The following is an 18,498-nucleotide window of genomic DNA, read 5'->3' as shown; positions in this document are numbered from 1 at the left end:
GGGGAGGGTTGTGCGTGGGGGGGGTGAGGGGCTGGTTTGGAAGAGAATTAGTTGCTGAGAGGGGCATATGGTTCACTGCTGGAGAGAGTAGTGGTGGCTGGCAGTTTTCATGTTTGAACCTGAATGGCCCTGTTGTCTTTGCACCCTGGACCCCATGCTGCCGCTGACCGAGGGGCACTAGCCATTTTAGAGACTGGAGTGCTGCTACTGCCTTGGCCTCCTGCGGCACAGTGAATTCTGCCCAATTGTAAAGATCAACCTGCAGGATTTTGTGTCTAGTTGCATTTATGATTACTGTATCTGCTGAGTTAACTTTAGGTCCTGATTTTGCTGATGCACTGTTCCCATGTACAATGTGCCCAAGCACCTGTGTTCCTTTTTCCAGGTGCCTTTATTGCAGAAACATGTGAATTTTATTGGAGTTTGCTGTTCTACCACTTCCTTTGTTGGTAATTAAAGGTTTTAATATGTTTGTTAATTACTTTCAAAAAACTGCAGAAAGCCAGCCAGCTGTTGCTGCATTGGTGTGCTCCCACCCAATCGCTTACAAATGACCATAAGGCATTGTGGCCAGGTCTATCAAGTAGCTATTCACTAATAATCTGCACACCAGTGCTTCGTTTTGCTTCTGCCACAGTCTCTATTTTATTACAGCTTTCGTCCAAGCATGGCCATAAACTGATTGATTTATTGTTGTCACGTGTACCAAGATAGTGAGAAATCTTGTTTTGCTTAATATACAGGCAGATGGTAGCATATACAGTGCATTGCGGTAATAGAACAAAAGTTTAGAATACAGTGTTACAGCAGCAGAGAAGGTGCGGAGAGAGATCAGAATGAACATTTCGGGTCCGTTCAGAAGTCTGATCACAGCGGGGAAGAAGCTGCTTTTGCACATGGAAGACAGTATAACCGGGGTGGTACGGTCCTTTGGTTATGTTGGATGAGAAAGTGAGGTCTGCAGATGTTGGAGATCAGAGCTGAAAATGTGTTGCTGGAAAAGCGCAGCAGGTCAGGCAGCATCCAGGGAACAGGAGAATCGACGTTTCGGGCATAAGCCCTTCTTCAGGAAAACTGTTGGATGCCTTCCTGAGGCAGCAGGAAGTGTAGACATTCACTGGATGGAAGGCTGGTTTGCATGATGAACTGGGCTATGTTCACAACTCTCTAGTTTCTTGCGGTCTTAGGATGCGCTGTGATGCATCCAGATAGGGTGCTTTCTGCAATGTATTTATAAGAATTGGTAAGAGTCCTTGTGGATATACTGCATTTCCTTAGCACTGAGGAAGTAGAGATGTTTTCTTGACTGTCTTGTTGATGTGCATGGACCAACACACATTGTTGGTGATCATCACTCCCAGGAGCATGACGACAATGTCTATCATCTCCACCTCAGCCCATTGATGTGGGCAGGGGTGTGTCCTCCACTCCACTTCCTAAAGTAAGTGACCAGTTCCTTCAATTTACTGATTGTTGTCTTGCCATTATGCTGTTAAGTACTCCATCTGTTTCCTGCATTCTGTCTTGTCATTGTATGAGATCTGGCCTACAATGGTGGTGTCATCAACAAACTTGTAAATGGAATTGGGGTGGCATTTGGCCCCACAGTTGTGTGTGAGGAATATTGTAGGGGGCTGAGTATGCAAGGAGGAGGAGAGAATGAGGGCTGGAGAGTTAGAATCAGTGTGGTGCTGGAAAAGCACAACTGATCGGGCACCATCAAGGAGCAGGAGCATTGATTTTTCGGGCATAAGCCCTTTAGCAGGAATGTGTATGCAGCCTTGCATGGCACAGAATATTGAGGATTTGGTGGCAGAGGTTTTGGCACTGCTGCTTATTGATTGCAGTCTGTGGGTCAGGAAGTTGAGGTGCAGTTACAGAAGGGGGAGCTGGACTAGGTTTTGGAGTTGAGGAAAGGAAGATAGTTGCATTTGTAAGCTAACTGCATCTGCAGGGTTTTGCTGCAAGAATTTGAGGAATCGTATCCCAAGTATACTTATCTTCAGCTGTTTCGTTGTTATCATTCCCTGTCATAAGGTTACATGGGGAGCTGTTCGCTGGTGATTGCTATGTTCTTTTCAATGTATAATTTCTCCAAAAATGAAGTTGTGCATGGCATCTTGGCTTGGGCTGATAAGTAGCAATTAATGTTGTGATGTGCATGTCCCAGGCAATGACCATCCAGATGGTCTGGTGTTAAATACAGGGGATGCCCAAAGAAACTTGGGGACTCCGGTGCATAGATTTTTAAAATGCTTCAGGCAGGTACTGGAAAAAAAAATCAAGGAAGCTAATGGCCTTTACATCTGGATGACTGGAATATAAGAATGCAGAATTTTATGTTGCATCTGTACAAAACCCTGGTTCGACTCCACTTGGAGTTCTGAGCAGATCCAGGTGCCACGCCTTAGAAAGAATATATTGGCCTTGGAGAGTATGCAACATAGATGTAAAAGCATGATACCTGGACTTCAGGGCTTATGTTATGATGAGAAATTTGTACAAATCCGACCTGTTTTTAGAAGGTTAGGGGATGATCAGATCAAAGTGTTTGAGATATTAGTAAGAAAAGACAAGGTTGATAACTATGAACTATTTCCACTGGTTGGGAATCCTATAACTGGCAGAACAGTCTGAGAATTAGAGCTAGGCAGTTCGTGAGAGATGTTAAGCACTTTACACAATGGTAGAGATTTGGAACTCTTTGACAAATAGCAATTAATGTGAAATAGATTTATTTTAAATCTGGGATAGTTTTAAGTTATATGGGATGTGGGCCAATGTAAGCGCCCCAGATCAGCGAAGATCTCTGAGTGGTGGAACTGATGGATATAAGAACAGCAGTAGGCCAATCTCCAACTAGGAGCATAATTATCCCTTTTGCCATTCAATTGGCATTACCATTGCCAAGTTTCCCTCTGTGTCTCGTACACGTGGGCATGCACAGACAAGTGGGCATGCACAGACAAATGTGCATGCAGCTTTTATACCATCTACAAGGCAGAAGTCAATGTGTGAAGAGTTTTTTTTACTTGAATGGGTAAAGTTTCAATTTGATATAATATAGAACACATCTGTTCCATCTTCAGTGAACTGTGGCTGCCGTTCACGATATGATATAAAAATGCTTGTGGTACAGTAGATTAGATTTTTTAGATTAGATTCCCTACAGTGTGGAAACAGGCCCTTCAGCCCAACCAGTCCACACCGACCCTCTGAAGAGTAACCCACCCAGATCCATTTCCCTCTGACTAATGCACCTAGCACTATGGGTAATTTAGCATGGCCAATTCATCTGACCTGGACATCTTTGGACTGTGGGAGGAAACTCTCACAAACACGGAGAATGTGCAAACACCACACAGACAGGCTCCCAAGGCTGGAATCGAACTACTCCAGAGGTGTGTAGTTAATGTCTCTGAATAGGTTGGTTAGAAAACATCTATAGTGCAAATAGTTGTCTTCAGCAGCAATCTGACCTCTGTTTTTTAGATTGTCAAGGAAGCAGTTGTTTTCACTATCCTGATTTTTTTTTTTTACATTTTGTTATGTCAAAATCATGGGGCTTCATCAGTAAAGCAAGCTCACCATTGTTGCCTTCAAGGAAGGACTGATAATAAATACTAATCTGCTGCATTGGCCGTCTTGGGGATTTCTTTTGAAAGAGAACAATTACAATATATCCTAATTTTGTATCTGGTTCTTTTGACAATTAGCTTAGATCATTGTCCTTCAATTATTGACCCACCTGCAACTAGAAAAAGATTCAGATTTACTCAGTAAATCTTTCATAATGTTTAACTCTTCCTTAAATCTATCTTTCTCTGTTCTCAAAGTAACTGGAATCTCATTCATTGTTCCATTCCAGTAAATCCCCTCAGCAGCCCCTCTTAATTTTGCTCTCCTTAAAGTATGAAGTTCTGAATATATACTGTATTCAGCTGATATATTTCATAAAAAGTTTTGCATAACTTCCTTGAATCTTGCAGAAAAGATGTCAAAACTTTCCATTTTGCAGTTATCAGGAGAAAAGCAGGAATGCCAAATTGAATATGATCATTAAAACTTATACTACAGTGTGCTGTTTGGTAAGTGTACTCTAGCCTAGGTGTTGTCTTGTAGAAAGCAATGGGGAAATATAGGCTCCCCAAGCCCCTGGGGAATTGAAAATTGTGCAAGCTTGAACATATTTCTTTTCGCACTGCGAGCCACACTAACATCCAATTAGCGATAATCTGATGAGCTTTTAACATGTTTCATTAGTTTTGCGAGTAGTGATATTTGTTCCCGAGTAGGGACTTGTTCTCTGGAAACATGACTGTTCAAGCTTTTTGGCTTTTGTGAACTAACCAAAACTTGGGAAGCCGATGTTTCTTTTTCTTCTTTGCTTTCTTTGCCATGTCATGGCCAGTTAGAGTCAACTTGCCAATCACTCTAACAGTTTCTAATAGATTGTTTTGGTTATTTGAAACTTGTCAGTTCGTCCAAATAAACGTAAGACAGCTTTGGCAACATGTCACATTTTGAGCAATAACTGTCTTTTGTGCTTGACCTTGTTGAAGAGGTATTTGAACCTGCTATGGATATTCAAAGACTTGTCCGCTTGCACTCCTAAATTTCTATACCAATGGGGGGAAAAAATGGAAGAAAATTGAGCTGCTGCTGCATTCACCAGCTGGTGTTCTCCTGTGTTTGCTACTAGATTTGCTAGTGAAGGAGAAATTACCTGTCATTGGAGGTGTAGTTAGCAGGATAAGTGTGTGCCAGCATTTTGTCACCTGGGGCTAAAAGTGGCAGGGGGAGAGGGAGAATTGGATGACATCTTTTCGTAGAGATGGTCGTCTGTCATCTGGGTCTGAAGGGATTGTGAGAAGGAGGTTGTAAGTGGGATTTGGAGGATAGATGGAAAGGCCACAAGGAGGAGTGAATAGTTTAAAATCATCCTCAAAGGAGCACTCAGCTACCAAGTAGCCAAGGATGATTGACTTAATTCAGGCAATGGATTACTAGCTCGTGAATGTGGAATTTTAGCTCAGATTTGTCTTCAGGATCCACTGTATAGAGATAAAACAATGTGATTTTTCAGAAGATAAACCAATGGATGATATTGTATTAATTGTAACATTTAAGCCTGAGATGCTGTAGCACCATACTGTAGGAACTACCTGGTTAAATTACCAGCTTTGTGATTTCATTGCATATTTACATTAACTGTGATCTCACTCACATGAGGTATGTTTATGGTCGGGCTTTTGTGTATAGAAGTATCAGTTTTTTTTGAAAGAAAACAGTTTGCTAACCTCATACTTTCATTGGAATGTGACTTTTTAAATTTAATGGAGGCTGATGATTATTAAAGATACTGATGAATTCTTCTAATCTGCTCCAGTTCAAATGCCCTGTATTAAAACAAATATTGTAACTTCCTTCTGCCCTGGTATTGTCTTAAGTTATACCATTTCACTCATTTTGTTTCCTCTCTCCTTTGCATCAAAATGAATTGCTTCACATACTGTAGTAAACTGGGTAAGTGGAAAATCCATTCTGGGAAACCCATTACTCTTTGTTTCTGTCCTTAGCCAGTTTTGTAACTATGCAACTACAGCCCCTTTAATCTGTCAGGTTTGAATGTTGTCAACAAGTGTTTAATGTGGGCTTTGCGAGAAAGGGAATAGGCTAACAGCTTTGGATGTGGTACTGAGCTACCTACTGAACATTTGTAGTTCATGCAGTCAGATACATAGTGGATGTTATACCATTTCTGATGGCAATTAAGTCAAGTGCGTGGGTCTGGAGTAGCATACAGGCTACTGTGTAAGAATGGGAGATTTCATACCCCAAAGTACATGAGTGAACAAGGTGGACTTTGTGTTTCTCATACCCACTTTACAATGCTGCTGCACCTTACATTAATTTGTTAAATACTTTTTGAACTTTATATACACAAACCACATTGCCCTCATTGATCCCTCTGTTACTTCATCAATTTTGACTTTCATTTGTTACCTCATTTTCTCATTGCCAATTACTTTTCGTGTCCTCTTCGCTCCAAAAAGAATTAGATTCTATTATCCAAGAAGAATATCTCTTTAAACCCCAACTGAAATATCACCTTGTATATGCAGCTTGTATGTTGCAATCTTGCTCACATTAGGTGAACCTTCCCTGTCCCAAATTTGGTGTTATCTGTGAAGTTTGATATTGTCAAATCAGTAACAATAAAATTCCTTGAGTTTGTGTTGGAGAAACTATTTTGGTAAGTTACAGCTGGAGATGATTAAATTGTTAGAACTGAAAACTGTCCACTGAGGTTTCCTATTCTGTTTGATTTCCAGGAAATGGATGACACAGTAATCAGTCCTGAAAAGGCTGAAGAAGCAAAATTGAAGCTAAAGTATCCAAAGCTGGGACAGAAGCCTGGAGGATCAGAGTTTTTGAGGAAACGTCTACAGAAGGATGTACGTATTTCTAAGAAATAGACAGTCTTTTTCCTGGGGTGAGACAATCCAGAAGTAGAGGGCATTGGTTTAGGATGAGGGGAAAGATATAAAAGGAACCTAAGGTGCAACTTAATTCACCTAGATAGTGGTGCATGTATGAAATGAGCTGTCAGAGGAAGTGGTGGAAGCTGGTACACTTATAACATTTAAAAGGCATCTGGATAGGTATATGAATAAGCAGGGTTTGGAGGGATTTGGGCCGGGTGCTGGATTAAGTTGGGATATCTGGTCTGCATAGATGAGTTGGACCAACGAGTCTGTTTCTGTGCTGTACATCTGACTCTATAAATTACTTTGATTAGATTACATTACATTACAGTGTGGAAACAGGCCCTTCGGCCCAACAAATCCACGCCGAAGCGCAACCCCTGACATATACCCCTTTTTACCTCACACTACGGACAATATCTGTTAATTCTTGTAGGTGATTTCAGATTTGATTTCTTTTTTATAGTTTTAAAGTCACTCCAGAACTTGTGTGAAGGCATTGCATGGGTTTCTGTTTACCCTGTATACAAGGTGTTGCACTCTTATTTTCTTGACATTTAATAGTGATGTTGTTGTAGCTATATCTCTTTGTATTCTGAATTCTCCAGTTCTTTGCTCAATTCAAATTTTTAAAATCTGGTTTGTGACTCTATATCTTTAATATGTGTACAGTGGAAAAACTTTAAATGTCTCAGTATTGCAATAGTCTGACTGAGCACTTCATAATAGTTTTGTCTCCTGACCTTCAATGTTGGGTGTTTGAGCAAGTGAGCAATGTAGCCATGTAAGCATCTGTACACTGAGATTCTTTAAAGATTGCTAAATCCAACAGTTATAACTGGGCTCTAATTCTACTGGTCTGATTGACTAGAGGTGGTCAATACTTTTCCTCCTGATTAAGGAGGAGAGATTGAGACACTTTACAGCTTGCTCCAAAATTAAATCATCTGACATTCTAATAACTAGCATATTTTCCCTTATGTTACAGGGTGCTCAGAAGTACAGAATGATCTGATTAGTAATACATCTAGTTACATCTTATTTCAGAGTTCGCAAACCGAAGTTAGACTATCTGCTAATTATCACCATCTTGCTTTCCAATTGGAAATGTATTTGCTGCACTTGAATTGTGTAGTGTGGTTTTCCTTTCTGAAACTTTTTTTTATAGAAACCATTTATCTTCCATTCATATATTTGATTAACATTTTTGTCTTTGCATTACCTATTATAGCAGTTCTATGTGTATCTCCTGAAGTCTGTGCTAAGTATTTTTACCATTCCCTGCAATGGTTGTGAAGAATATCCTTTGTATTCACAACCAAAATATCTCCTGTCCTAGGTTTGCTTGGATAATTTATAATTGGTATAAAACTTTTGTCAAATGGTTGGATCAATAGCCTGTAATATTTTGTAACTCTGCAATTTAATCCATTAAAGTGTTTGGATCACTTTAAATTTGTATATCCAATTAAATGGTTTGTTGTGTTCCAAACTTTCCATTTGACTGAAGTGTTTTTTTGTGGCTATTTTTCAGGCATGTATAAAAAGTTGTATAAATCGTTTTGCTTGTTTTTAAAACTCTATTTCTGTGTATGCACAATATTTTACTTTTGCTGTGTTTTAGTGCTATAACACTTGGGGGAGCACTTCCTTCCTTATGCATTACCAGTCAGTCGATCAGTCTGTGACTTTTAAGTTTAAATGATCTTTTTCAGTTATGCACTGTTTGGAAAAAAAAACTATTAGGGTATGAGTTAAAATTGAATGGTCTGCCCCACCTCCCTCTAACGCATCATTGTTATTTTTAAAAATTGATATTATATGGAGGAAATCTGCAGAAAGTTACAGTACGAAGGAATTTGGGAATCCTTGTCCCTGAATCTCAACCAAGATTCAAGTTCAAGGTAATTAGGATAGCAAATGGAATGTTGGCTTTTACTTAAAAGGAATCAACTATAAAAGGAAGGGGAGGTTTTACTAAAATTATACAAGGCACCAGTTAAACCACTTCTGCAAGATTGCGAACAGTTTTTCCTCTAAGGAAAGGTATACTCTTATTGGAGGCTGGTCAGAGTTCACTCGTCATGTCTTTGGTATCGAGGGGCTGTCTTATGAGAGGAAGGTTGGGCTTGTACTCATTAGAGTTTAAAAGAATGAGGTGACCTTACTAAAACATTGAATCTTGGAGACTTGATGTGGTTAGTTGCAGAAAGTTTGTTCCACCTGTGGGAGAATGTATGAGCAGAAGGCATAATTAAGGGATTGCCTATTTGAAGCAGGTGAGGAGGAATTTCTTCTGAAGGTATTCAATCTGTGGAATTCTGTACTAAAATGCTTGGCTCCTTAAGTATATTCAAGGCTAAGATAGACATGTAAGTAGTAAGGAAACCAAAGGTTATGGGGAAAAGGCAGGAAAGTGAGTTGGGGATTATCAGATCAACCAAGATCTCATTAAATGGTAGAGCAGATTCAATTGGCTGAACGGTTGACTTCTCTTATGGGGCTTCGTGCAGCTGGCTACCAACTAGTTGTGCTTGGGCATTGAGTGCATGTACACAACCGTTCCTGACATCTCTTCTGCTTGATGGCAGGAGTTAGGTTTTAATTATCATAACTTCTGTAAATGCAGTTGCAAAAGGGTGGTCTACACCATCAGATGCATTGTGATGTTTTACAAAGTGATTGTCAAAAATAAACTTAATAGTTACAATCAAGCTTTTTAAAAATGGAATGATTGCTATCATGTGAATTTTTCTTTATTTTATGTTGCAGCCAAAGTACTTTGATTCAGGAGATTACAACATGGCTAAAGCTAAAATCAAGAACAAGCAGCTGCCAAACAGTGGAGCAGACAAGAACCAAGTGACTGGGGAACACATTCCCACTCCGCAAGATCTGCCTCAGAGAAAACCTTCCCTTGTTGCTAGCAAACTGGCTGTCTGAGACATCGTGAAGAATACATAAAACTCTTGTCATTCCTTTTTCTTGCTATTAATACCCGTGTTTTAGCTTTTTTCTTTGTTCCATTTCATCATGACTGACAGCTTAGCAGATAACTAGTGCCAAGTTGTTGTTGCAAGAAAGTCCTTTAAATTCAGACTGAGGACCAGCCTGAGATTTCATAAATGATGAACCATGCACTGATAAATAGGACTTTGGTGTTAAAAGTAGGAAGTAGTCCATTCTAATACTGAAGCAGGCAGGAATGTACATATAGTAACTTCTGTAGAAGCACTCCCATTAAGTATTTTACATTTTTACTGTTTCTGGTTTCCCATTAACTAGTGTAATGTGAGTTTCCAATCTCTATTGAGTTAAGTAAACCTCTTTTCCCTCTTTTTCATGTTCTTGTATAATGCGGATCATAATATTGCAAGTAACAGTCCTTGTGGATGTTAACACTAAAATGGAAATGGCATGTTTGTAAACAAGGACAGCTGTCCATTTCTTAGCTAATCTTGAGGAACGCAAGAGCTTTAAACCTATTTAAATGTCTGTAAATTGGACAATATTTGTCCACTCTGATTTGCCCTCTTGGATGTATTTCACTTCATCATTACTGTCTCTAGCAGTTCTGAATGGTATTGACTCAAGATTGATAGGTTAGGGCTGTCATATATTCAAAGTGATTGAAATGTGCATGAGCATAGACTGTGCAGTCACTTTGTGCCATTGTTTTGTAAATAAAATAGTTTTGGACAATATGTGCAATGGCTGCCTTAAACATTGGGAGATTCTTTGTAAATATTTGATTGCTGTAAATCTTGAAATTCAACTGAAATCTCTGCACTGTTGAAGTACCTGTCCTTTGTAGGTGTGCTTAGAGTCCTCAAAACATGACTGAGGAAGTGCGACTCACGTTTAGCTGGTTGACCATTTGGGGATGTGTAGTAAACTTTTTTCAAATGAAAATTTGAAGATTAAAAGCAAAATTATAATTTTCTATAACTTGAATATCCAGGTAATGTTGAATATGTAAATGATTATCCTTTTTCTTCGACTATGGATGGGGCAAAGCCCTGTAACCACCCCAGGCAGAAAAGAACAAATCTGTCTGTCAGCACCAATTAGATTTATAATACCCATCAGGCCATGTGCATGTCTAGTCTTGAGCTTTGAATATTAATGGTAGAGGCTCCAACTTTCTTTCCATTCATGGTTCATAGGAATGTTTTTCCACTACTATTACCTGCCACTGTTGGAGGGAAGTAAAAGTTGATACTTGACGGTTTAGCTGTCTTAAGAACACCCCTTTACTCATCAAAACCTGGAGTAGTTTATGTACTGGAGCTTCTGGTCAAATATTACCCATTGCTCTTCATTACCTCCTCTGAAGTAGTAATTAAACCACAAATGCTTACCGACCAAATGGGTGTCTTTGTGCTGATCCTGGTGTGATTAATGTGAAGAGGTGAGTACTAGAATGTTAACAAAATCCAAAACTTAAAGAACTAGGTCTCTTTACCTTCTGGTAAATGATAAATGTAGCTTCGATATTAAAATTGTATGTACTCATTCTTGAGTACATTTATTTCTCAATTGTTGCCCTCTGTCCAGCCAGTAGACTGTCATCTTTTAGCTAAAATATGGGCCTAAGACTCCCCACAAACAAGTCGAGGGATTATCGTGGTGTTGACATGAAGGTACTGAGTGGAAGCTATTAAAAATGCTGCCATTCCTTTTGGGATTACTGTCTCCTTTAGAGTGGTCAATTCCTTAATGTGTGCAGTGTATTCAAGTCTTGCTGTTAAGTAGTTGATATAGGTTTGTGATTTTAAAGGTTTTGTTTAAGTGCCTGGTGCTTTAGGCTAAATATACCATCTTAATAACTCCCTTCAGTGGAAGTGACAGGTCAACTGGCAACCGTGGAGTGAGCCGCAGTGAGCAAAAATGTTATCAAACAGAACAGTATGGAGGGTGGTAGCTGTTGTAATGCTGAACATTAACTGCAGCACCTCCATTTTTCTTTAGGAGATTAGACTAGTTTCCTTAAATTTTAATTGTAACCTAAAAGATCACAGGATGACATCTTGAAGTTGATCACTAACTGGCCTTCATTCGTGTTGGAGACTGGCAAACTGGCACACAAATAAAGATCATTTTAAATTTTCTAGTCTCAAATTGTGGATTTTAAATCCATTTTCATTGACACTTATTTCAATAGATATCAACAGTATGTAATGTGGGACAAAATTGGAATGAACTGGATGATCCAAAGAATTTCTCACTAGAATATTGCAGCTAATTTTAAGTTAGTTAATTTCAGTGCCCACTACCAGCTTTTAATACCTCTTCATTGATCAATCGGGAAAGACTTAAAGGCCTGTTCAATCTCAAATCAACTGTGCGTTTGAACGTGATGTATTCTAATTTAAAAATCTGTTGGTACTTGTGGGTTTAATGATAGCATACTGTGAAATGTGTACACTTTACGCATCCTGTTTAGGCTATATGTAATAAATTTAATCTGTAATCCCAGTACAAGATGCATTTGAAATATACAGTTATAATCTGTGGGGAGGTATATAATTAGTGACTTTTTTAATCAAGTACTTTTTGTCTGCTAATCCTCCTACTCCCAGTGGTACTGGATTCTGTGACTTGTATACATGTTCTAGATCTCCAAATTTGCATCCAGGTAACCTTAAAGTACTAACAGCTGCTCTGAGTAGATGTAGTGGGGTTTTCAACGTAAAGTTCGACTAACATCAAATTGGTTCAACATAAGGAGAAACAAGCGTCATCTCACTTGCCGCCAATATCATCTTGCACTCTAAATGGGAGTGCTGTTTGAAATAACGTGGTTAAATAATTGAGTACCTACACTTAAGATATTTCTGAACTTAAATATTTAACATTTGAGTGATTTTAAAAAAATACATAGAAAAGCAATTGCTACAGCAGACGGTGTTACCTATACAGTGGCTAGTCCTATTTACAGCGCTGTATTAGACTATGCAAAATCAAATTATTTGGACAGTCACTACTGCAGTTAAAATTGTCAGAGGAGCCAGATGTTCGGACCCATTGCGACCGGAGTGCAGGTTGAGTGTGTTCATGGCACCTAATTTGCAATCTAGTTTACTGACTGATAGGGTATTAGCGTCCCATCACTGAATACAAGTTCAGTGTACATCTACAGAACTGGGAAGGTCTGTACAAATGAAGCCAGAGAAAGCCATTCAGCCCACCATCGTGCACCATCTACCTGAGGACATCTATTTCTACTCATTCCCCATATCCCTGTGTTTTATATTTGCCTAATGCTCTATAACAGGTTCGTATTGGACCCACTTCCCCCCGCACCCCCGACCATAACTTCCTGTGTATATTCCTTCACGTATTGCCTCTGCTAATTGCAACCTAACAGGGCCTGTCCAAATGTGTAATGTCTGATTCATCATGTAGCTATTTTTCATTAACCTCTTAAGGTGTGTTCACTGCAGCCTCAGGGCAGGGAACCTGGGTTCGATTCCAGCGTCGGGCGACTGTCTGTGTGGCGTTTGCATATTCTCCCTGTGGGTTTCCTCCCACAGTCCAAAGATGTGCAGGTCAGGTGCATTGGCCAAGCTAAATTGCCCATAGCGTTAGGCGCATGTGTCGGAGGGAAATGTGTGGGTTAATTTTCGGAAGGTTGGTGTGGACTTGTTGGGCCAAATGGCCTATTTCTATACGGCCAGGAATCGAACCATTTTCGCTCAGACACTATCTCTGCGCCACAATAGTCCTCAGTCCATCTGATTTCATTAGATAGGTTCAACATTAGTATCCGGACAGTATGCCCCGACACGAAATATGCAAATATAAATTTACCTTCTAATTTCCTCTCAATTTCGCTCATCGTGTCTCATATATGAATAAGTTGCAGCTGTTTAATACGGCTGCGGTTAGCTCATCAGGCCGACTGTATCTGTAAAGTGAGGAGAGTTAGACTAGACTCGAAACCTTCGCAGATGCAACCAAACCTGTCGAGTTTCTCTGCCGTTTTGCATTTTTATTCCAGGCTACTCCTGAATGTACTGTTTTTTTTCCCCCCAGATTTAATGGTTCTTGGAGAACGACCACCCATCCCCAGGGAGACATGCAAGTAGATCAACTAGGCAAAAGTGAGGACTGCAAATGCTGGGAACCAGAGTTTAGTGCCCCCCCCCCCTCCTCCTCTCCGGAGGCTCTCTGCCTCTATTCCTGATGAAGGGCTTTTGCCCGAAACGTTGATTTTCTAGCTCTTCAGGTGCTGCCTGACCTGCTGTGCTTTTCCAGCACCATTCTGATCTTTAAAAAAATGCAAATCGATCAAACCCAGCTCTGAAAATTAACCCGATTACAAGAAATGAGTTGGGGATGCCGGTGTTGGACTGGGGTGTACAAAGTTTAAAAAATCGCACAACACCAGGTTATTAGTCCAACAGGGTTAATTGGAAGCACTAGCTGTTGGACTAATAACCTGGTGTTGTGTGATTTTTCACAAGAAATGTGGAGTGCGAGTTGTTTCTTTATAAACGTATTGACATTTTTATTTTAAAATCACATGCGAGCAAGAGATGTCACCTAATTAGTGTTTAAATTCAAATAGAAAAATACTCCCAGAACAAATTCCGAACGCGTTAAAGTGCATCAGTTGCTTGCAAACGTTTAGAAATGGAGTGGACTCTGAGTGTGGGGTCAATGCAGAGTTTGGTGCAGGCAAGTGAGGACGGAGTAACTCTGAGCATGTTGCAGGCTCTCTCCTCTGCCTTGCATATTTTCCAGAGCTCCCCGGGACCTAGCGGTGGCGCTGTCTTTCCGGGTAGATTTCTGACACTTGCTGACTGGCTGCTGCCGATGGGAGGCACGTTGAGCTCAGATTTTTTTTCTCTCTCACCCTCTCTCATGCAAGAAAGCATCTTTAGGTCTATCTCTCTTGTACCCAGAATGCACAGCCGGGTAGCATTTCAGTAACACAGGTAACATGGCGTTTGATACCTTAGGCTGAGATTCCGAGGGACACAGGAAGGCGCTGGGTGCAGTTTTGCTCCGAGGTTCCTCTTGCTTTGGAAAGCCGATGTTTTATGGGAGCTGACTGAACCCCCCCCCCGACCTTCCCTTTCCAACCGCTGTGCAGTGGGGAGGGAGGCTGGTCCGGACGGTAGCACAGGCACTGACTCGCCCCACGGGAGAATGGCAGCATCCGAACTCTTCACCAAGGTAACAGATTTTCACATTTCCAACCCCTCCCTTTGGTTTTGTTCCTTCAGGCCGGTCAGCCAGTTGCAGATCACCGCGGTGCATCCTATTGTCGAGTGTATTGCAACGAGGGTCAGACTGGGAGGGAGGGAGAAGGAATGAGGGTTTCTATTGAACAATGGATATAGGAGGAGAGACTGGGGGATGTGGTCCTTATCGCTGCTTATATTCTTGGCTTTGATTTGTGATTCAGTGGTGAGGTAGAGAACAGCTCTGGTGTGATGTTCCATCTAGCTGTGTGTGTGTCTGTTGGGGTGGAGGGGAAGAGGAGCTAAATTCCATTCATTTCACATACATGGAACCCCCCCCCCCCCCCCCCCGCGCCGTAGAAATATAGCGGCTCCGATTTGCCCCAAACCTGTAATTGCTGAGTTTCTACAGTTCCCCCACCCTTCATTGGTGCTGGACGCGGAGAAATTAACCTCCTCTCTCTCTCCCCATTCTCAAAACTCTCTACGTCAAGGAAATGTATCCGAGCTGCTGATTTATTGGCCTAAACAAAAAGAGACACACTGAAAGCAGGAAGAGCAAAGCGCTTTCTGACTTCGCATCATCGACACTTTCTCAACCAAAGCGTTTGGCACCAGAAATGAATGAACGGCGCTGTGGCTCGGATTAATTTCACAGCGTTTGACTGAGATGCTCCCAAAGGATTGTCTCGCTCTCTAACACCTCGCCGTGTTGGGTTTGTGTCGGCAGTAAAATGGAGCGGCTCGCCAAGCCATTTCTGGGCCCAGCCTGGAAAACTGAGGGGGTGGGGAGTGATTGATTCCTGGTGGTCAGCGTCCTCCTGGGATATAAAACCTACCAGGGCTGCTTCCCAGACCAATACTGTAGCATCAAAACTAAATCCTGTGGATGCTGGAGCAACTCAGGAGGTCTGGTAGCATCAGTGATCGTTCACTCTATTCTCTCCCTCTCCCCACACTTGCTGCCAGATTTGGTGAGCTTCTCTAGTATTTTCTGGATGTAGTTCACACTCCTTGCCCCTTCTGTTTACAGCTCATTTCCTAAATTATTATTCCTTATATTTCCCTTTAGACAACAGCCAGGTCCATCTATTTATAAATCATTCGTCATTTAATTGCTTCTTTGTTGACCTACTCTGATTGTGTGAAAATGTTTCAATAACAGTAATAATACCTAACGTGCCTTAGAATATATCTGACTGGAGTAATGCCATAATCATGTCATTAAGTGTTCTATAGTTCCTAATATTCTACAGCGCATTATTCCCAGAAACTAATTCATTCCAACGCATTCAATTTCTTAGTGGATATTTGAGTGTGTATACCCCTGATGAATTATTTTTACTGATGTAGTCCATTGCAACAATGATTCTTGGACATTCATGTTATGGTTGGGACTGGATTCAGTGGTGAACATTATAGTGTTTACACTGGGAGTTCAGGCAGCAGATGTGACGGTTACCAAATTGGCAAATGAAAGACTGATCTTTATAAATGACTCTTGTTTCCACTGGATTCTAAGTACTTTACATCTGGTGAAGTATTTTTTAATATGTAGTCCCCATTGCAATATAGCAGCCAATCTGGTAATGGCCAGCTGATCTGTTTCTGTGATGTTGGTGGGCGGATAAATATTGGCCAGGACGCTGATACCATGCTGTCCTTTGAAATTGTCATTGGGATCTTTAGAGTGCACTTGAGAGACAGGTCAGACCTCAGATTAACTTCTGATTTCCAGCGTTACACTGATTTTACAGTTGACCTGAAGGAGATTTTCTCTGGGTCATGATTTCTGCAGATGTAGGACAACCTCTGATATCTCTCTTCTGTCAATATTGCCCACTTATATGAACAGGGATGATGTGTGGCAGCAGATGAGGCAACTAAAGACATTGTAGTCAGTCTAACCCTGTACTTGCCTCCCACCCACACAAGTACTTTCATTGTAGATGTCTGGATAACAATCATGAGGAAAAGTGTGAATGATTTTCTCTTTCTTTCCAACTTTTTGTTTTCCAGCTCAGGGCTTAATGTATGAATTTACTGAGTTCTTGGGAGAAGGGGAACATTCTCACAGAGTCATACAGCAGAAACAGACCCTCAGGTCCTACTCATCCATGCCCACCAAATTTCCCAAATTAAACTACTTCCACTTGCATGTGTTTGGCCCATATCCCTGTAAGCCTTTCCTATTCACATATTTATCCAAATATCTTTTAAATGTTGTAACTGTACCTGTATCTACCACTGTCTCATATGAGTCACCCTCTGCATGAAAAAAAAATCCCCCTGGGGTCCCTCTTAAATCTGTTCCCTTAAAGATATGCCCTCTCGGTTTGAACTCTCCCACCTGAGGGAAAAGACCTCTGCTAAGCACCTTATCTATGCCCCTCATGATTTAAAAACCTCTGTAAGGTCACCCCTTGACCTTCTACGCTTCAGTGAAAGAAGTCCCAGCCTCTCTTTACAACTCAAACCCTCCATTTCCAGCAAGTAAATCTTTTCTGAACCCTCTCCGGTTTAATAATATCCTTCCTATAGGAGGATGATCAGAACTGTACACAGTATCCGAAAAGTGGCCTCATCAATGTCCTGTACAATCTCAACATGATGTTGCAACTCCAATACTCAATGTTCTGAGCTATGTAGGACTTTGCATGTTTTGCTGGTGAGTGCAATGTAAAAAAAAAGTTCCTGCTTGCCAAAATATGGGCTGCCCCAATGAATCATTTTTCTGTTTTAGTCAGTGTGAGCATTTTGTTTTAAAATAAACAGTTTGGCCTAGTCTAAGGCAAATAGTGAATTTGACTATCCTTTGTTTCAGCAATTTATTTTAACAATAGCATCATTTCTTCAACACTAAGCTGATTCTGGCCACTTTCAGTAATTTACTCTTTTGCTGGAGGGCTGTATACTTTTGCTGATGTGTTGGGGTGAAGCTGCCTCAAATCCATTTCACGTGGATATCTTAGGTTTTGAAACTCCAGCTGAATTTAATTCAGTCCCAAGAATGACCATCCTAACTTCCTAGCCCGACACAGCATTTAAATTATTTTCTGAAAGGGACGTACTTTACCATTCTTCCTCCGAAAGTGGCAGAGGCAGGGCCATTGAATATTTCAATGGCTGAATTAGGTAGATACTTGACTAACAAGGGAGTCAAAGAGTACAAGAGGAGAACAGTGGAGTGAGGTCATGCACTGATCAGCCGCATTCATAGTGAGTGGCAGAGTAAGCTCAAGGGGCCAAATGACCTACTCCTTGCAACAGTAGTAGACTCGCCAACTTTAAGGGTAATGGAATAGTGTAGGTTAGATGGGCTTCAGATTGGTGTCACAGGTCAGCGCAACTTCGAGGGTCGAAGGGCCTGTAATGTTCTATGTCCCTGCTCCTGTGTGTGTGTATACACACTCATATGAGGATAATAGATGCATTTCTGATATTTCTGAAACTTCGGTGCATTGCGTTTCATGACAGAAGAAGTTAAACTCTATCATAGGATGCCTGATGAATGAATTTTTGGTTTTTTCCAAACATTGAAGAAATGTTTGGGAGTCACGTTTTCAAATGTTGATAACTTCCTATGAAAAGTGCACATCGGAGTGCACATCGATGGCCTTGAACCCAACCACCCCGTAGCCCAACACTTTAACTCCCCCTCCCACTCCACCAAGGACATACAGGTCCTTGGACTCCTCCATCGCCAGACCATGGCAACACGACTGTTGGAGGAAGAGCGCCTCATCTTCTGCCTGGGAACCCTCCAACCACAAGGGATGAACTCAGATTTCTCCAGTTTCCTCATCTCCTGTTCCTTG

At 40.9% G+C, this 18,498-nt stretch overlaps 1 protein-coding gene across 1 annotated transcript in view; it reads left to right on the top strand.

The window, feature by feature from the left end:
• Window positions 1-10,194, top strand: part of arpp19a (cAMP-regulated phosphoprotein 19a) — an 11,829-nt gene extending 1,635 nt beyond the window's left edge. Inside the window, exons 2-3 of the mRNA XM_043677392.1 lie at window positions 6,336-6,458; window positions 9,261-10,194. Coding sequence (XP_043533327.1) covers window positions 6,336-6,458; window positions 9,261-9,431 — 294 coding nt within the window. The 3' untranslated portion in view covers window positions 9,432-10,194. The remainder of the gene's footprint in view (window positions 1-6,335; window positions 6,459-9,260) is intronic.
• Window positions 10,195-18,498: the final 8,304 nt, after the last annotated feature.

The sequence above is a fragment of the Chiloscyllium plagiosum genome, chromosome 36 (assembly GCF_004010195.1).
Source record: "Chiloscyllium plagiosum isolate BGI_BamShark_2017 chromosome 36, ASM401019v2, whole genome shotgun sequence".
Lineage (NCBI taxonomy): Eukaryota > Metazoa > Chordata > Chondrichthyes > Orectolobiformes > Hemiscylliidae > Chiloscyllium > Chiloscyllium plagiosum.
This window is presented reverse-complemented; position numbering and strand designations above follow the sequence as displayed.